The 19,523-nt window shown below is 42.3% G+C and overlaps 2 protein-coding genes across 2 annotated transcripts in view; one reads left to right on the top strand and one right to left on the bottom strand.

Annotated features, from left to right (window-relative positions):
- LOC118747251 (protein doublesex) overlaps positions 1-19,523 on the bottom strand; it is a 1,135,543-nt gene that overhangs the window by 21,138 nt on the left and 1,094,882 nt on the right. The gene's annotated exons all lie outside the window — the stretch shown is intronic.
- LOC118732306 lies at positions 13,039-14,076 on the top strand. The gene has a single exon (XM_036461468.1). The coding sequence runs from the start codon at positions 13,039-13,041 to the stop codon at positions 14,074-14,076; it is 1,038 nt and encodes a 345-aa protein (XP_036317361.1).

Raw genomic sequence — 19,523 nt, 5'->3', positions numbered from 1 at the left:
TCCTGCAACCTTTTTTTAGCTCCCTTCGAGAAGTTATTGGCTTCTTTAGAACACGCAGTCCAAACTCATTCCACGAATTATCGATGGAGTATAAGCCAATAGATTTCGGAGGAGTAAAGATCAGTTTTGGCCATTTTTAAACCAGCCATTCTCCCACAATGTGAGGTATTTGCTCAGTATAATTATCTTAATGCAGTTTAAAACTGCGCAGAATTGTAATTTTCTCATCCGGTTGCGTCAAAGTTTCTCTCAATATGTTAAATAAATATCCTCATTTTCAATATTCCAGACGAAAACGAGAGTTTAAGCTCTCAGGGATGAAATGTTGCCCCAAGTAATTACATCGTCGTCTTCATGATTTATTATCGGATTTAGGAGCTGCGGTTTCGGCGCTTCATTGCGCTTCCAACAATTGCGGCGCTTGAAAATAAGTTAAATTTGCTTTCACCCAGGAAAGTAACGTTCTTCCACCAATATTGGCACCATGTTTCTTGTGCATTCGTCTATTAATAGCTTTTACCTAATTACTCAGTCATTGGAACCATCAAACTTTATAAGAAGACTATTAGGTGGGGGGTATACATGCTTTCCAAATGTCGCTTAAATATCAGCACCGGGTTTTAGAGTTTTGGAGAGCCAAAATTGGAAGCAGTCAGATGATAAAATGGCAACTGTGCGCAGTTTTAGCGCCGGTTGTTCAATGTCTGATTAGCACTAATCGGAGGTAGAAGCTCCGGTTAAATACAACGACTGCTTTATCGATCACATGTTATATGCATGATGTCGAAAACGTCGATAATGATGTTTAACCGTCAAGTAGTGATAACCAGACATTGAACAACCGGCCCTTAAACTGTACTAAGATACGCTACGAAAAACGAAAAATCCACATGCGCAACCCTTGCGGAAACATGTGCAGCATTGCCAGTTATCAGTTGTTTTTCGAAGATAGCCGAATGAAGGAAAACAAAATGGAAAGGAATTAAAAAAACACTCATCATGTGCTTGTTTATTGTAAAATCGGTTAATTTTACATATTTTGAGGAAAATTATGGATTCTGATGAATTTGCAATTATAGCAGCAGTGTAATAGCCCTGACAGACATATGGTTTATATACTATACTAGCATTCTATACTACATGTCTGTTGTTGTAAACCACAATTATACCATCGTACAAAGTGGTTTGAAGCTGATTCCTATACTACGAAAATGAACGTGGTATTAAGCGAGGATACCATGAAACGCAGCCAGAGAGTAAAAAAAGTTTCACCAAAAATGTGTGGTGAAAACAAACAGAGACAGTGAACTGATAGAATGTATGTATGTATGCCATTTTGTTCGCGCTGGTTCAACAGTCGCAATGGACGAGTGATCAGATCGCTAGAGCGTCACTTGAGAGATCTGCGATCGAGTCCTCGCGTGGGAGATTTTTTTTTTTATTATTTAATTGTTTTTTTTTATTTTATTTATTTTTAAATAAAAATTAGCAGCTAATGCGCTAGAAATGTTGGTGGAATATTTTATTTTCATCAATAAAGAATGATGATAATAAAAATAATAATAATAATAATAATAATAATAATAATAAGCGAAGCGGTACATAAGGCCGAAGAAGCCTGCCACCAGGCGCGGCCAATAGTGCTGCTAGTCACACTGGACGTCACGAACGCCTTCAACTCGGCAAGATGGGACGACATGCTGGAGGCCTTGGAACGGTCATTCAAGGTTCCAACATACTTGCTAGATATGATCCGGGACTACCTCAGAGACCGTTGGCTTTTGTACGACACAACACAAGGTCAGAGAAAGAGTTGTATAACCGGCGGAGCGGCACAGTGGTCTGTACTTGGCCCGGACCTCTGGAACGCCACGTATGACAGTCCGTTCCGCACGGAAATGCCGGAGAGCGCCTTCCTTGTCGCCTTCGCGGACGACGTGGCAGCCGTCATAACAGCAAGAAATGTCCAGCTAGCACAGCTCAAGCTAAACCAGGTCATGCGCAACGTCAGTGGATGGATGAGCGATCACGGTCTGCAATTGGCTACAGCCAAAACGGAGATCGTGCTCCTCACCAGGAAACGGATCCCAACAATTATAAATATAATGGTCGGACCTCAACTCGTGACGACTTCTAGGTCTACAAAATACCTAGGGGTGAAGCTTGACAGCAAACTCACATTCTGGGAACACATCCATGGAGTATGTGAAAAAGCTGCGCAGAGCACGGTGGATCTAAGCCGGCTGATGGCGAACGTGGGCGGCCCGAAGCCATGCCGCAGGAAGCTTCTGATGACAGCGGTCCAATCGGTGCTCCTGTACGGGGCAGAAATATAGGCTGACGCATTGAAAGTCAAAAAATACCGGATTCAAATGTCTTCGGTCCAGCGCAGAGGGGCACTACGCATTGCTTCTGCATACCGTACAGTGTCCGCGGACGCGGTCCTAGTTATTTCTGGCATCATGCCAATTGAGCTACTCGCTTACGAGCGAAAAGAGATTTACAATCTCAGTGCCGAGATAGGTCGAGCAGCTGCCGCGGCAAGGGCGTGCGAGCAACTGATCCAGCAGTGGCAACAAAACTGGAACGCGAGCACAAAAGGTCGATGGATGCACTCCCTGGTAGCCGACCTTCAAACATGGCTGAACAGACCACATGGGGAAGTCGATTTCTACCTGACGCAATTCCTCACCGGTGATGGTTATTTCCGAGAATATCTTCATAGAATGGGAAGGGTGGACTCACCGTTCTGTCACTACTGTGGAAACGTCGAAGATAACGTGTACCACACATTCTTCACCTGCGAACACTTCTTGATTTCGCGCAGAATGTTGGAAGAAAGACACGGAGACATAACTCCGAACAACATAGTTGGGGTAATGATCTCCAGCGCAGAAAAGTGGGAAGCAGTTGCGAGATACGTGAAATTCGTACTCCGCTGCAAACGAGAGGACGGTTGTCTACTGAGGACACCCGAATGAAACGTCCCTACAAAAGAGCAGCCCCAAGGCTCTAACAGCGCGCTCCTGCATCTGAGGACATGCAGAATTGCGGTGCCAGATGCGGGATTCTTGCGCGGGTGGTGGCAATTTGGGTTTTAGTGGGTAGCCCAACACGCTTCGGTGGGAGTCCCACACTCGGGGAAGGTGGTATAGAGACTAGCGCCCCCGGCCAGTGCATAAAGCATTTCCCTCTCCGACGAAAAAAAATAAATAAAAAAATAATAATAATAATGTTAAACAAAATTTTTTTCATTGAATTTGTATGATACTAAAGCACTTATTTAGGTTTATTTTCTAATGAAATTGTTCTTAAACAAATATTTCCTCCCTTCATTTTTACGTTCTTTAAAATAAAATACAAAGGAATTATCTTTTCCTCCATATTTTTACTTTGAAATATTTACCCTGGTATTCAGTAGGCTGTCTCACGTTTTAGTCTCAAAAAGAAAGATATGAAGGAAAAGAGAATTGCTTTCTATTTTATTTAAAACGCGTAAATGAAGCGAGGAAATATTTGTTTAACAACAATTTCATTATGAAATAAGCCTAGGTACTTTAAATCATAAAAAGTCAATGAATAAAAATGTTTTTTTTTTAACATTAAAATCTTTAGATTATTTAAAAAGGAATTAAAAAAAAAAAATCATTAAAAGAAACCCGTCCCCGGGGACTCGAACTCGGATCTCTCTAGTGGCACTCTAGCGCTCTGTTCACTCGGCCATTGCGACTGTAAGAGCAGCGCGAGCAAAATGGCATACATACATGCTATCAGTTGTGATAAAGAAACAAAACATCGGTATACGTACTAGATGTGTGTCTCATCGAAATAGTATCAAAATCCATAGTATGCATACCATGGTGTACAAACCACATGTCTGTTAGGGCTATAAGAGGGCGCTATGGCAATGGATTCACAAAGGTATGCGGAGCTGTCGGGCATAGTAACAATGGGCGCATCTATGTCGGCTTCTGGTTGAATTGTTGAACCACAAGTCAGAACTCCTCCTATGCCTGAAGCTCTGGTTCTCAATCCAGTTAATGCATTAACAACTTCTTCCAAGGCATTGAAAACATGCACTTTGTTAGGTCCATCACCTGTTGCGCCTGCTTCTGCCTTCGGCCGCGCTTACGGATTATAACCCTTACTAAGTAGACTTCTCCTTTCCGTGTTGCCGGAGAAGAGGGGCTTCCGCATGTCAAAGGTACACAAAGGTATTCTTGTGCATAGTGCAAACCGAGTTTATTAATAAGCTAGTGGTAGGAAAATTGAAACATTTATCCTAAATAAAATGTGAATCCTTCGATTACACGTGTATGTTAAAGTTTTTGGATTCGGGTTATGCGATTGGACACAACAACCGAAAATCATGTCTCCAAACCAAATTTGACAAGGGATGACGGAAATTCGTTCCAAAATGCAACAAAGATTCTTTTTTGCTCGTTTATATAAAGCAGTGGACAAAAATATACGTATATTCCAAAAACAAATTTATCTGTTTAAATGAACACCACTAATATTTCCTGCAAACACACATCGCTTTACATATTTTATCTCGCCTCCGACACAGAATTGTTTTCGTACAAAATTACGCAAAATAGCTTACTCGTTCGTTTTTACGCATGCCATTGTTACGAATTTCGAAAATTCGGAGATACAATTCAGATTGCAGATACTATTTCTACGATTCGTAGCAAAATCCGAAGACGAAAGAATTGCAGAATAGGGGTGTAAGAAAGCCGAATATTAATGTTGTGTGAAATTCTGACTTTTTTGAGATTTTGAATTTGGGTCGGCTTTTAACTATAACTTTTTAGCAGCGAAGTACCGTACCATAAAAGGAAATGCACGTCATAAACAATGATGTGAAAGAAGTGCAATTTTTCTAATTTTTCCTGTAGAAATTTAGTATAAAAAGCACAGTAATGAAAAAAACCGAATATTAAAGTTACTCACTGTATATGCATACAAAGATATGTACGTAATAATTTCAGTGAGTTTTAAAGGCGCCACGCACCTTTTCAAATAGCCCCAATTTTCTCTAAGAGTATGGGATTGATTTCATATATCTCCATACCATGTTCGAGTACTCTACCATTAATACTTCCGGAGATATGCAGTATGAAAAATTCGATTTGTATCTGAGGTGCCCCTTTTCCGACAACCACAATTTTTCTGCATGAGTATGCGATTGCTTTCATATACCTCTTTGGAAACTCGTTGAAGCTGCTCAATAAAATGACGTGTCACCTTCTCTATAATCGTATGAGAACTGGTCTGTGCTGCTATGTCTGTACGCGCCACACCTTTCGGTTTTCCATGAAAGCGAAAAGATGTGATTGCGGGACAGTGCAATAACAACAACAGTCGTTCGTCGTAATTTATTTCCAATCAACGGGATAACATAAAATGAATAATACTACAAATTAATGCTAAGTGTGGCCATACTGTTAAAATAATATTAAATGTAAACTGCATACCTCTGTACATATGTATGTCACGTGTTGTGATGCTGAAGGCTTGTTCTGCTGAAATCGTACGGGTTTTCGTATCTTGCGTTGAGGTTTCGATTGTTGTTCTTCTGTTGTTTGTCGCGGCGCTGGCGCACGTTCTGCCTTTTCTTCGTCTCCCCAAAGTTACGATGGTTTAAGTCGATCGATGCTGACGTTTACTCGTCTCTCTCTCCTTAACAGTGTGAAAAACTTTGTATGTTGTTGCTTTACTTCAAATGGCCCTTCGTAACCTGGCGAAAGTGATGGGCGTATACGGTGGTTACGAACCAAAACATGTGAATATTTTTCTAAGTTGATATGCATGTAGCTGGTTAAGGTGGTGTGGTACTTGGTTTGAGTTGGTCGCAGTTTTTCCATTGTTTCGCGTAAATTTTTAAGGAATTCGTAGGGTGTTTGTTCGGAGCGGGCTGCCTCAACGAATTCGCCTGGTATTCTTAGCGTTGTGCCGTACAATAGTTCCGCTGGTGAAGATTTTAGATCGGGCTTGTACGCTGTCCTCAAACCGAGAAGTACTAGTGGTAAATTATCGGTCCATGTATCTTTTCCGGCTGCTAAAATTGACGCTTTTAGTGTCCTATGCCACCGCTCTATTATCCCGTTCGACTGCGGGTGGTAAGGCGTTGTTCTTACGTGTTTGGTGCCGAGTATTTTGAACAGCTCCTTTAGGAGGTACGACTCAAATTGGCGCCCTTGATCGGTCGTGATGTATTGCGGACAGCCATACCGTGATATCCACGTCGCTACCAAGGTTTTTGCCACCGTTTCTGCTGATATGTCCGGATTTGGAGTCGCTTCTGGCCAACGCGTAAAGCGGTCGATTGTTCTTCTTCTTCTTTTTGGCGCTGTAACCGCCTAAGCGATTTTGGCCGAGTTCAGCAAAGCACGCCAGGCGTTTCTCCTCTGTGCGAACTGACGCCAATTGGAAACGCTAAGTGAAGCCAAGTCCTTCTCCACCTGATCTTTCCATCGCAGTGGGGGCCTCCCTCTTTTCATTTGCTACCACCAGCGGGTTCCGAGTTGAATACTTTCAGAGCTGGAGCGTCGGTGTCCATTCGAACGACATGACCAAGCCATCGGAGCCGCTGTATTTTAATTCGCTGCACTATGTCCATATCGTTGTAAAGCTCATACAGCTCATCGTTCCATCGTCTGCGGTACTCGCCATCGCCAACGCGTAAAGGACCGTAAATCTTCCGCAAAATCTTTCTCTCAAACACCCCAAGAGCCGCCTCATCGGATGTTGTCATTGTCCAAGCTTCTGCGCCATATACCAGCACGGGCATGATGAGTGACTTATAGAGCGTGGTTTTCGTACGTCGAGAGAGGACTTTACTCCTGAATTGCCGGTCGATTAGCGTTGAACAATAACGATGCCAATTGTGAGGAGGTAAAGGGCCGATGATGTCGACGTTGATGTGATTGAAGCGTCGATTGTACTGTGTGTACGGTGTGTACTGTTGGACCTTCGATCTTTGACATTGGAGGCAGCGTCGTGCGAAAAGTGCAGCGTCTTTTCAAATATTCGGCCAGATAAAGCGGTGGTTTTGGAACCTGGGTGTGCCTTGTTGTGAACGTTGCTTAAAACTTGTGTCCGAAACTGCTTGGGGATGAACGGGCGCACATTTTTAGATGAAACATCGCACCATATTTCGGTTGGCTCCTCTTTTTAAGAATTTTAAGAAGCTTGAGCTTTAGTGAGGTTGTATTACCTACCATCAATTCCTTTAGTTCGGCGTCGTTTTTCTGCGCTGTCGCTATTTCGCTGAAGTCTATTGGGGACGTAATTTTGTTTACTCTGGAAAGCAAGTCTGTTGTGTGGTTGTTTGCTCCCTCGATATATCGGAGGTCTGTTGTATACTGACTAATAAAGTCCAAATGTCGGCCTTGACGCGGTGTCGCCTTTTCTCTATTTTGCTGGAAAGCGAATATAAGCGGCTTGTGGTCGGTCATTATGAAAAATGTTAGGCCTTCCAGCATATATCTAAAATGCTTGACAGCTTTGTAGATAGCAAGAAGCTCCCTGTCATAGGTGCTATATCTCTGCTCCGTTGCGGTAAGTTTTTTTGGAGAAGTAGCCAAGGGCCTGTGCGTCTTTTTCCACCAGCTGGTTCAACACGGCTCCAACTGCAACGTCCGAGGCGTCGGTAACCACTGACAGAGGAGCGTTTTGACGAGGATGAGCCAATATAGCGGCGTTTGCGAGTTCTGACTTACATTACTCAAATGCGACACTTTGCTCATTATTCCGTACTAGGTCCTTTTGTCGTTTCGCTTATTTCCGGGAAACATCGCTGTTAGCGTCTTTTGGTATTCAGCTGCGTTAGGCAAAAACTTGTGGTAAAAATTAACTGTAGCTAAAGAATTTTTTGATTGCTTCGACCCTTTCCGGCAAAGGTTGGATGCCAGACTGAGTAATTAAATGCCCTAGGAATTTGATTTCCTTCACGCAAAACTCACTTTTGGCGGGGTTGATGATGAGGCTGTATTCTCTGAGGCGGGTAAAAACTTGACGTAGGTGGCTGCGATGTTGTTCGTAGTCTCGTGACGCGATGAGTATGTCATCGACATATGCGAATACGAAATGCAACCCTCGAAGCGTTTCGTGGATCAACCTCTGGAAGGATTGTGCTGCGTTTCGTAAGCCGAAAGGCAGGTACAAATATTCGTATAGGCCAAACGTTGTCGGTATGTCCGTTTTATGAACGTCGTTTGGATGAATCGGAAGCTGGTGGTATGCTTTCTGCAGATCTATTATGCTAAAAATTTGCTACCCGTCTAGCATCGATGAGCAATCTTGCAGGTAAGGTATCGGGTATCGGTCGGGCGTTGTTTGCGAATTGAGCCTCCTGTAATCACCGCACGGTCACCATTTGCCGTCAGCCTTTTTGACCATATGCAGTGGGATTGCATAGTTGCTGCAGAATGGGCGAATGATGCCCTGTCGTAAAAGAAATTCAAACTCGTCTTTGGCTATTTTCAGCTTCGCTGGCTCCAATCGGCGTGGACGGGAGGACACGGGTTGTCCGGTCGTCTCGATTCGATCCTGTGTAGTAGAGGTGCTGTGCGTTCGCAAGGTTTCGAGGTCGAGGCTTAAGCGTAGATGTCCGAACGTCGAAATGGGTGTGCCGTTTTCTGCGTAAAGTTTAAGCGTCGATGCCGGTGTATTTGCGGTAAAAAGGTGGGGTAGGACGGAAACGTCGGCTCCTGCATCGATAAGAAATGGCGGATTTTCGGTCATTGATTGTGAGGCGGTTTACGCTGGCGACCGCTGCCATTTCTGCGCCAGCGACCGCGTTGATTCATTTTGCACTATTATCATTGTTACTAGGCTTGTAATGCCTGCACGGTGGTCTGCAGTTTCTGCTACTTGAGCCGAACTTACTATGGCACCAGCATTCGTCGGTGCTTTTGAGATTGCCGGCGGTAACTCAGACGACTTCGTTCGCGTTGCCTTCCGCGTTCGACGCTCATGCGGTCCAAGCGTTTAGTTAGCTCGTATACGGCGTTTTGTAGGTCGTCATATTCTCCCCTTGACTGCCTTTGTACGACGGCTGTAGGTGCGGGTGTTATGTGGCTACTCTGGTCGCCCGTATTGCTGTTCACTTGTAGACTAATCGTATCAACGATGGCATCTGCAATTTTTAAATACTCCTTCCATGGTCCTGTGCAAGCGGCTACGGCGGCCTGAGCATAGATAGGCGTTTTGCCCACATGTTTTTTACTGCAGATTCGCTCATGGTGTCGCCCACCAATCTCATCATCTCTGCAAGTAGTTGGCTTGGGCGTTGGTCACCAAGTTGTGTCTCGTTCAGCGTTCGGTTGAGTCGACGTTGCTGGCTGTCAGTGCAAAAGGTGATCAATCGGCGTTTGATAAATTCGTATCGTCCTTGTTCGAGCACTTCCCCTACGGCGGAAGTCTTGCAGTACGCGTGGGCCTAATGCCGCCATCGCGCTGTTGTACTTTTGTGTATCGCTCTTGATGCCCATTGCTGCAAACCAGTAATCCAGGCTCAAGAGCCATACCCCGATGTTTTTCCGATCGATTGCTGGCATGTCGATTTTCATTGCCAAGGAGTTAACCTTTTTTATTGTACCCGTGGGTGAATTCTCATCTGGATCTTTCGCGGCATCCTTGATTATCGCGGTGTTTTCAGTTAAGTCCGTAGTATCCGGGGTAACTGTTGATGCAACGGTTTTTTTGGTCACGCCGGGATCACCACTTTGGGAACCCGTTGAAGCTGCTTAATAAAATGACGTGTCACCTTCTCTATAATCGTATGAGAACTGGTCTGTGCTGCTATGCCTGTCCGCGCCTACACCTTTCGATTTTCCATGAAAGCGAAAAGATGTGATTGCGGAACAGTGCAATAACAACAACAGTCGTTCGTCGTCATTTATTTCCAATCAACGGGATAACAGAAAATGAATAATACTACAAATTAATGCTTAGTGTGGCCATACTGTTAAAATAATATTAAATGTAAACTGGATACTTCTGTACATATGTATGTCGCGTGTTGTGATGCTGAAGGTACCACATCTCCTTACCATGTTCGACCCCTCTTACAGGAACATTTTCCGGGATATGGAGTATGAAAAATTCGGCTTGTATGGGAGGTGCCACGCCCCATTTTCTAATAGCCCCAATTTTTTTTCACGACTATGTGATTGATTTCATATATTTGCATACCAAATTCCAGTACTCTACCATGAACACTTCCAGGGATATGCAATATGAAAAATTCGATTTGTATGGGAGGCGCCACGCTCCCTTTTCCAATAACCATAATTTTTCTCCATGAGTATGCAATTGTTTTCATATATCTCCATACCATGTGCGAGTACTCTACCACGAACACTTCCAGACAAATGCAGTATGAAAAATTTGGTTTTTCTGGGAGGTGCCACGCCCCGTTTTCCAACAACCACAATTTTTCTCCAAGAGTATGCGACTGTTTTCGGGTCGAGAACTAGATCATGAACACTTCCAGAGATATGTAATATTGAAAATTCGGTTTCTATGGGAGGTGCCACGCCCCCTGCACCTAGCGTTATGAAATATACTTTACATCCGATTCTCATACCCACATTTAGGAGGAGTTCGACCACAAACACCGTAACACGATATTAGATGAAGTTTTTGGCGGCAAAATTAAGAAGTATTACACTATATTAAATATTTATATTAAATACATTTCCTTTATTTTTCAAAAGCTTTAATTGATTAAAATTAAATTGATTAAAAGTTTAAATTGATGAATTGCAATAATGATATGGTCGATGTTTTCTTAAAATATTCATTTCACTTCAATTTAGGATATTTTATACCGCATAAATCTGCGGCTGTCAAAAATTTACTGCTGTCAAAAAAGATTTAATTTCACACAGCAGATTCATCAGATCATTCACCAGATTTCCCCACAAATCTTTGCTACCGATTCACTCACGCCCTTAAAACCACAAAAAAAAAACTATTTATCACCATTTTAACATCATGCGTCTGACGGCATTCGAGCCTCGGACCATTTGGAATCTACTAACCAATAACAGCAAGCAAAAATTGATTTTACATTGAAGACATTTCTTTGAAACTAATTTTAAATCGCTACAGTGTACTATGGCTGAAATAAGCCCTTTCAGTGTCCAAAAGTCCAATGTTCACTTTTTGCTTTCACATTTTTTAATAGGCGGACGTTATTCTAGATACTCTAATTAGAAGAGAAACTATAAATTTATGACCGCAAGTTAACCCTGGTCCAATACCAGTCAACATATTGTTTGTTGTTTTGGTTTTAGTTTGTGCTAGAATATTTGTTATTAAATAAGAAAAGTCGACATATTAATATTGCATTGGCTTTATTCAACAGGGTATTAATTTTCGCTTGCATTCTTTTATGCGTAGCGTGCACTTTATGCCTTTTAGTGTATTCTTATAGCCAAATAATTTGGCATGTGTCAAGTTACATATAAGACATTGTTGATTAATGCACGCAAATGAAAGTAGACGCAAAATGTGCTTATGTCAACAAAAACGTGGGATAAAGCATTTGCATTAATTATGCTTATGTAAACCAAAACGTGGGAATAAAGCCTTTACAATAATTTTGCTTACGATCCAAAGTTTTTATGCCCTTATTATTTAGCTATGTAAGCATTTAGTTTGTATAAAAACGTAATCATTAATTCCATAAATATCACTTGAAAGCAATCAAGCAAACAACAGTGTTCGAACTTGGCGTAATCGCTATTATTCTGAACATTCTGGTGACCCCTGTGAAAGGACATTCAGCTAAAACAAGGCCAGTGCAGCAGTTTAAGGAGCCACAAAACTAGTCTAAAAGAAGAAAAATGGATCGTTTCGAGGATTTGGCCAGACAACAAAGAGAAACGGGCGGCAATATCGAATCAATTGTCCGAAACTTTAAAAAGGACCCGCAATCCAGGAAGCAGTCAATCAGCTATTACGAAGAGCGATTGAGAAGACTGGACAGCGAGTGGTCGAAGTTTGAAACAACTGACAACAAACTTCGACTGCTTGAAAACCCCCAGCTGGATCACGACTACTTTACAAAGGACTACTATAACAATATAATGGAAATTGTAAATCAGTACAAGGAGATTTTCGAGTCCGCAGTGCTCCAATTGGCTCAAACCCCGACGAGAGAATTGCGCTTAACAACTTATGAAGGAAGTACGTACCAACATGATGCTTCAGCTTCAAAAGTCAACACTGAAGCACGGCATGATACTGGAACCAAACAGGCAGCTTCCAACGAGTACACTAAACTAGTCCGCAGACAAGGGGTAATGATGGCGTCGTTGCGACGGTTACTGAACGACAACGTTTCACCAAAATGTGTTCCAACAATTAATAAACTGTGGGAAAATATAGAAGACATTCACTTCAGGATATATGAGATGTTCGACAACCCAACCGAGCAGGGCTACAAGGTCGATATCTTCATTTCACTTGAGGAAAAGGTATGGAGTACTTTGCAAGCAGCTAATAGTGACTCCCATACTGAGCAATCTTCAAACCAACTTCCGGTTAAACTGCAATCCATTTCATTGCCGAAGATAATAATTCCAAAATTCGATGGCACCTATTTAAAATGGCAAGAATTTCATGACCTATTCTCGCAACTGGTAATAAATCAACCTCTTTCAAAAGTTCAGAAAATGTGGTACTTGAAAACTCACTTAGTGGGGGAGGCTGGAAATCTAATTAAACATTTCGCATCAACAGGAGAGAATTTTGATGCAGCTTGGTTCATGCTTCTGGAGCGTTACAACAACAAACGCTTGCTGGTGAGCAAGTTAGTACATGAGCTAACTACTACACCTGGAAGCACATCAATGGACAATGTCAAAAAACACATCAACATGGGATCCACTTCTGCTCCCCCTTCTACTAAAGAAACTGGATCAACCGACTCGTTTGCGGTACGAACAATCATTATCAAAGCCACGGGAGGTACAAACACTCAAGGAATTCCTGCAATTTCTGGAGAAACACTTTTAATCCATGGAAGCGATGGGTGTCAAAGACAAATCTACAAGCTCAACGCAATCGCAAAGTACTACACCATCCAGGACCAAATCAACGCCATCAAAAGACGAAGCAGCGTCACTTACCACCGCAAAGCACACAAAGTCAAACACGTATGTACTACTCAGCACTGCCATGGTGAAAGTTATAGGAATCGGAACAGAAGTGCAGTGTCGGGCAATTCTCGATACAGGCTCACAAGTTAATTTTGTGACTGAACGATTGGTTAAACGTCTTGGCATCTCAACTAAACCATCATCAATCTCCATTAGTGGCATCGGGTCAAGGAGCACTAAGATACAGCATCGAGTCAATGTGGCGCTACAGTCTCGGATCAACAACTTTACAACGCGGCTAGAGGCAGCGGTATTGCCCCAGATTATATCCCCGCAGCCGTCGCAAGAAATCAAGATCGACGAATGGCAAATTCCTGAGAACATCATGTTAGCCGATCCATCATTCAATCGTCCTGATAAAATTGATATATTGTTGGGGGCGGAATTCTACAACCAACTGATGGCAGCAGGGCAAATCAAACTGTCAGATGACCTACCCATTCTGCAAAATACAGTGCTGGGATGGATCATCGCGGGAAAAGTTGGTGGCAACTACATCTCAAATGCAATATGTGGAATCTGTACCAACGATGACATCAACTTAGATGCAGCCATTGCTCGACTATGGGAACTTGAGGAACATCCTCCTGTAAGAAAACAACATTCCGTAGCAGAAAAACAGTGCGAAGCTCATTTCGCACAACATACACTCATCAATGTAAATGGGAGACTCATGATAAGGCTACCATTTCATGAAAATCCGGAGGGCTTAGGGGAATCCTATGGGATGGCGTATAATCGATTCCTGGCCTTAGAACGTCGACTGGCAAAATCGCTCCAGACAAAGAATCAATATGTACAATTTATGGAGGAATATGAAAACTCGGGGCACATGACGCAAGTGGATATTGATTCCATCAGTAAACCTAGTACTTCATTCCTGACCATTGCATTGTGAGACCCAAAAGCCGCACTACAAAATTACGTGTGGTGTTCGACGCATCAGCAAAATCGTCCACTGGCATGTCTTTGAATGACCTCATGTATACCGGACCCACTGTTCAGAGCGAGCTTTTCACCATTTTACTTCGCTTCAGTTTGCCCAGGTTCGTCTTCACCACAGATGTAGAAAAAATGTATCGACAGATGCTCATTCAACCGGACGAACGCAAATTCCAACTTATCATCTGGCGAAAGGATTCAAGCCTACCAATAAAGCATTATCAGCTAAATACAATCACATATGGGACAAGATCTGCTCCATATTTAGCCACCAAATGTTTGCAGAAAATTGCAAAAGAAAATGCATTACAATTTCCTCTTGGTGCTCAGTTTCTGCAGGACAATTTTTATGTAGATGACGGAATCGGTGGGTCAGACAGCTTATCCACGACGATGGAAATCCAACAGCAACTGATACACATCTTAAAACAACGAGGTCTTAACCTAAGAAAATGGTGCGCCAATCACTCACAATTACTGCAAAATGTTAGCAGGGAGGAACAAGAAGTTGACATAGACTTTGACAATGACATCAATCAAACTATTAAAACGTTGGGGTTAACATGGATGCCTAAGATGAATCGATTCTGCGTAAAGGTATGCCTAGGAAGCTGCAGTCTTGCAACTAAACGCTCAGTCAGCGCCGATCTTGCAAGGCTATTCCATCCGTTGGGGATACTAGCACCAATTGTAGTCATGGCAAAAATGTTTATTCAAGATCTCTGGCAACTTAAGCTGACATGGGATGAAGCATTACCAGCCGATTTGAATGAGAGATGGACAACATTTCGAAATGATTTGCAAAAATTGGACAACTTGCAAGTTTCACGGCACGTGTTTGAAGGATACATCCCAGCAAAAATTCAAATTCATGTCTTCTCCGACGCATCAGAAAAGGCATATGGTGCTGCGATTTACATTAGATCCGAGCTGGATGAGGGACGAGTACAAGTGAGGCTGCTCTGTGCAAAATCTCGTGTGGCACCCTTGAAACGGCAAACTATTCCTCGGCTTGAGCTCTGTGCATCAGTACTGGGTGCTCAACTAACTACAAGGGTCAAATCAGACCTTAAGCTAGACGATGTGGCTACATACTTTTGGACTGATTCACAAATCGTGTTGGCATGGATTAACTCATCCTCAGCATCATACCAAACATTTGTGGCAAACCGTATAGCTGTTATTAATGAGCACACTACCGCTGAACAATGGCGGCATATAAGCTCAAAAGACAACCCAGCTGACATTCTATCACGAGGACTACCGCCGGGGAGACTAGAAACCTGCAATATGTGGTTTTATGGGCCAACAATCTTGCTTGGTAAAGAAGACACTTGGCTTTCAAAGTATTCCAAGGCATTATCAGTAATCGACGACGGTATCAACATGGAACGGAAAGGGGTGACATCAGTCGCTGTTGCAACCACTGGACATGAAGGAAGCGTACTTTATAGCATTCGACACAATGGCTCTTTCAAAACATTACAAAGAGTGACAGGCTACATGCTGAGATTTATCAACCAGGCCAGAAACCAATCGCGGGAGTCAGACATTCCCTTGAACGTACACGAATTGGAAAAGGCGCTTGTGGTAATCGTTCGTACAATGCAGCAATCGGACTTTGAGGAAGAGCTTCAGCACCTTAAAAAATACAACGGAGTTCGCAAAAACAGTTCTTTCCGCAGCCTGTCACCGTTTCTGGACAATAATGGTATCATCCGAGTTGGAGGGCGTCTACAAGCATCAGAACTTGCATACGATGCCAAACACCCTATGCTAATTCCACATAACAATTCACTCGCCAAATTATTAGTACAAATGATCCATAAAGAAAACCGTCATTGTGGACCTCAAGCGCTCTTAGCTTACACAAGGCAAAGATTTTGGCCTATAAAGGGAAAATTGCTGACACGATCAATTGTGCTCAACTGCGTAAGATGCACCAAGGCTAAGCCAAAACTAATGAGTCAAATTATGGGGAACTTGCCTTCAACAAGAGTAACTCCAGCAAGACCATTCATCAACTCAGGCGTGGACTTCTGCGGGCCATTTTGGGTTCACTTCAAGTTAAGGGGAAAGAAACCACAGAAGGCCTATGTAGCGGTATTTTGCTGTTTTGCCACAAAGGCAGTGCATTTGGAATTAGTCAGCGACTTAACGACGGATGCGTTTATTGGTGCCTTAAAACGATTTATAAGCCGAAGAGTACATTGTCAAAATTTATATTGTGACAACGCAACCAATTTTGTAGGCGCGAAAAACCAGCTTTCTGAACTTACTGAGTTTGTTTATGGAAATTCATCACGAGTAAAGCATTGCAGCGGAAAGGGAATAACATTTAATTTTATACCTCCTAGGACTCCACATTTTGGCGGTTTATGGGAAGCAGCGGTAAAATCAGCTAAGCATCTACTAATAAGAAGCACCTCGACAACGTCCTTAACGTATGAAGAATTGGACACGGTAATCATCGAGGTGGAAGGAATCCTAAATTCCAGACCAATCAGCCCAATGTCCGACAATCCTAACGATCTAACTCCAGGCCACTTCCTCATAGGAGAACCCCTTAATGCCCAAGTTGATCCAACGTCTAGGCCACAGCAAACAAATTTATTAACAAGATGGAAACTTGTTTCTCACCTCAAACGCGAGTTTTGGAATCGGTGGTCCCGCGAATATTTATCGGACCTTCAGCTGCGAAATAAGTGGAAGACACAACACAACAATATCAACGTAGGTGACATGGTGATCATCAAAGAAGACAACACACCGGTACTGCAGTGGCCATTAGGAAGAATCATCAATGTATATGAAGGAAACGACGGTGTAGTGAGAGTGGCTGATGTAAAAACTGCTAGTGGCACTTGCAAGAGGCCTATTCATCGGCTTGCACCCTTGCCCAAGGAAACAAATGATGCCACAGAACGACAATCAACCAACAAACTGCTCGAGGAAGACAAAATTCCATCAAGGAGGAATAAGCCTTCGTTACACCAAGGACTTGCTACACTTCTGATTACCCTACTCATCTTACCACTGGCTTTAGGAGCTGAACTTCAAAATAAGCGATTTGGATCAAGGCTTGGCATTCATTTTGAAGGAATAGGCTCAACAGCCATATCAACCACTGATTGGAACCCAATAATCTACTATGACATGGAAGGATTTTTGGTAGAACTAGCAGCGCTGTCAAATGGCACAAGGGCCCTGCGCTATTTATGTCAAGAAATCACACAAAAAAGCTCATGTCTTTCTCTGGTAGCACATCTTGAGCAGACTGAAAAAGAGTTGCAGTTAGATTACGCAATAGTCAAATGAACGAGGTGCCATTGATGCAGTTGGAAATATCGCTCATTCTTTGTTTGGAGTACAGGACGCAGAATATGCAGAACAAATGTCCAAAACAATCACACACGTTAAGGAAAATGAACTACATCTGCTGCACCTGATCAGAAATCAAACATCCATTGTGGACTCAACCATCAACATTTTGAAGCAGGATCAAAAAGCGGTCAAGAGGAAGTTCGACATCATTGATCAACAAGTGAGTCAAATATTCCAGAGGATCAGCAACGACACGCATGAGATATACCAAGAAAATTATTTCGAATCTTTTCCTCGTTATCCATCCAACTCACACTTATGGCAGCCAATTTGCAAAGAATGCAATCTGCATTATTAGCCGTTCTAATAGATACTCATCACGGAAAAATAGGTCCTCTTCTGCTGACGCCCAGTCAATTGCAAGACGAAGTAAACAAAATTAAACTTCACTTATCAGCACCATTGGAACTGCCTGTAAACCAAGAAGATTTACTCCAGCTATACCAACTCATGACGGTTAAGGGAGGACTTACAGAAAAGCATGTTGTATTCAGCATCACATTGCCTCTGGTAGAGCATGATCGATATGACTTATTCAATCTGCTACCAATTCCTACTTGGACTAATGGGACTATGATTGAAATAAGTCCGTGTGCTGCAGTTTTGGCAATAAACACAGCTCTCGGTCAATATTTCCCGCTGAGCATCTCCAAATTTCAATCTTGTGTGGATATTAGAAATGGAAATTACATCTGTTCTAAAATTCAGATTCGTTATAGTCACGGTTCATCTAAATGCGCATGTGAAGTAAATTTATTCAACAACAACACCCAGTCAAGTTGTCAACTGCGAAAAACACCAAACGAGGTTGCATGGATATCACTACAGCATAAAAATCAATGGATTTATGCCACGTCAGTTTCATCTCGTGCAACCGCAGTATGTGGAAAAGAAATCATTCAGGTGATTTTAAAAGGATCAGGACTGTTATCACTCCAACCAGACTGCATACTCAAACATAATTTTATATCAGTTCAAGCAGATCAGTTGATATCGACGAGTCTTTGCTCGTCCTACACTAGCCTGGGAGAAATTTCCGAAGTAGCTGCAGCAGAACATATAAAGCCTCTTCTTCAATCACGGGATGATGAGAAATACATAACACAAATACAAAACCTCACGTCCTTACAATCATCATTGGCCAATCAACGCATATTAGAACTCCCAAACAAACTTGAAGCACAAAATGCGCACCACATAACGGTTGGGTACACTGCTTTGGTTACAGTTTTGTGCCTTTTGGTGTTCATGCTAGTCAAAAGAAAATTTAAAACAGCCAAACAGGAAACATTGCACGCATCCACGACTGCGACCACATCCGGTCAAAATGAAAAACCCACACCTGCGCCTCGACATTCTCAAGGATGTTTGGACTTTACGATAAACATTTAGGACAGAACCTGCTAAGGAATTCGAGCTGCGCTCACCGGGGGGAGGATGTTATTAAATAAGAAAAGTCGACATATTAATATTGCATTGGCTTTATTCAACAGGGTATTAATTTTCGCTTGCATTCTTTTATGCGTAGCGTGCACTTTATGCCTTTTAGTGTATTCTTATAGCCAAATAATTTGGCATATGTCAAGTTACAGATAAGACATTGTTGATTAATGCACGCAAATGGAAGTAGACGCAAAATGTGCTTATGTCAACAAAAACGTGGGAATAAAGCATTTGCATTAATTATGCTTATGTAAACCAAAACGTGGGAATAAAGCCTTTACAATAATTTTGCTTACGATTCAAAGTTTTTATGCCCTTATTATTTAGCTACGTAAGCATCTAGTTTGTACAAAAACGTAATCATTAATTCAATAAAGATCACTTGAAAGCAATCAAGCAAACAACAGTGTTCGAACTTGGCGTAATCGCTATTATTCCTAACAATATTATTATATTGAATTGCAGTGCAACGCGGGGGTTTTAAATAACATTTGTGTTTTTAAAAAACTCACTGTTTCAAAGTGCATGCTATGATTATACATATACTTGTTTCATGGAGTGTGACTTTTTCTGTCC

This window comes from Rhagoletis pomonella, unplaced genomic scaffold (genome assembly GCF_013731165.1).
Source record: "Rhagoletis pomonella isolate Grant_MI unplaced genomic scaffold, Rhpom_1.0 Rhpom_scaffold_00001, whole genome shotgun sequence".
Taxonomy (NCBI): domain Eukaryota; kingdom Metazoa; phylum Arthropoda; class Insecta; order Diptera; family Tephritidae; genus Rhagoletis; species Rhagoletis pomonella.
The sequence above is the reverse complement of the archived record's forward strand: the minus strand, read 5'-3'. Positions and strand labels throughout refer to the sequence as shown.

Excerpts from the sequence above, each read along its gene's own strand:
- LOC118732306 (XM_036461468.1), top strand. The coding sequence starts at position 13,039 with ATGGAAGCGATGGGTGTCAAAGACAAATCTACAAGCTCAACGCAATCG.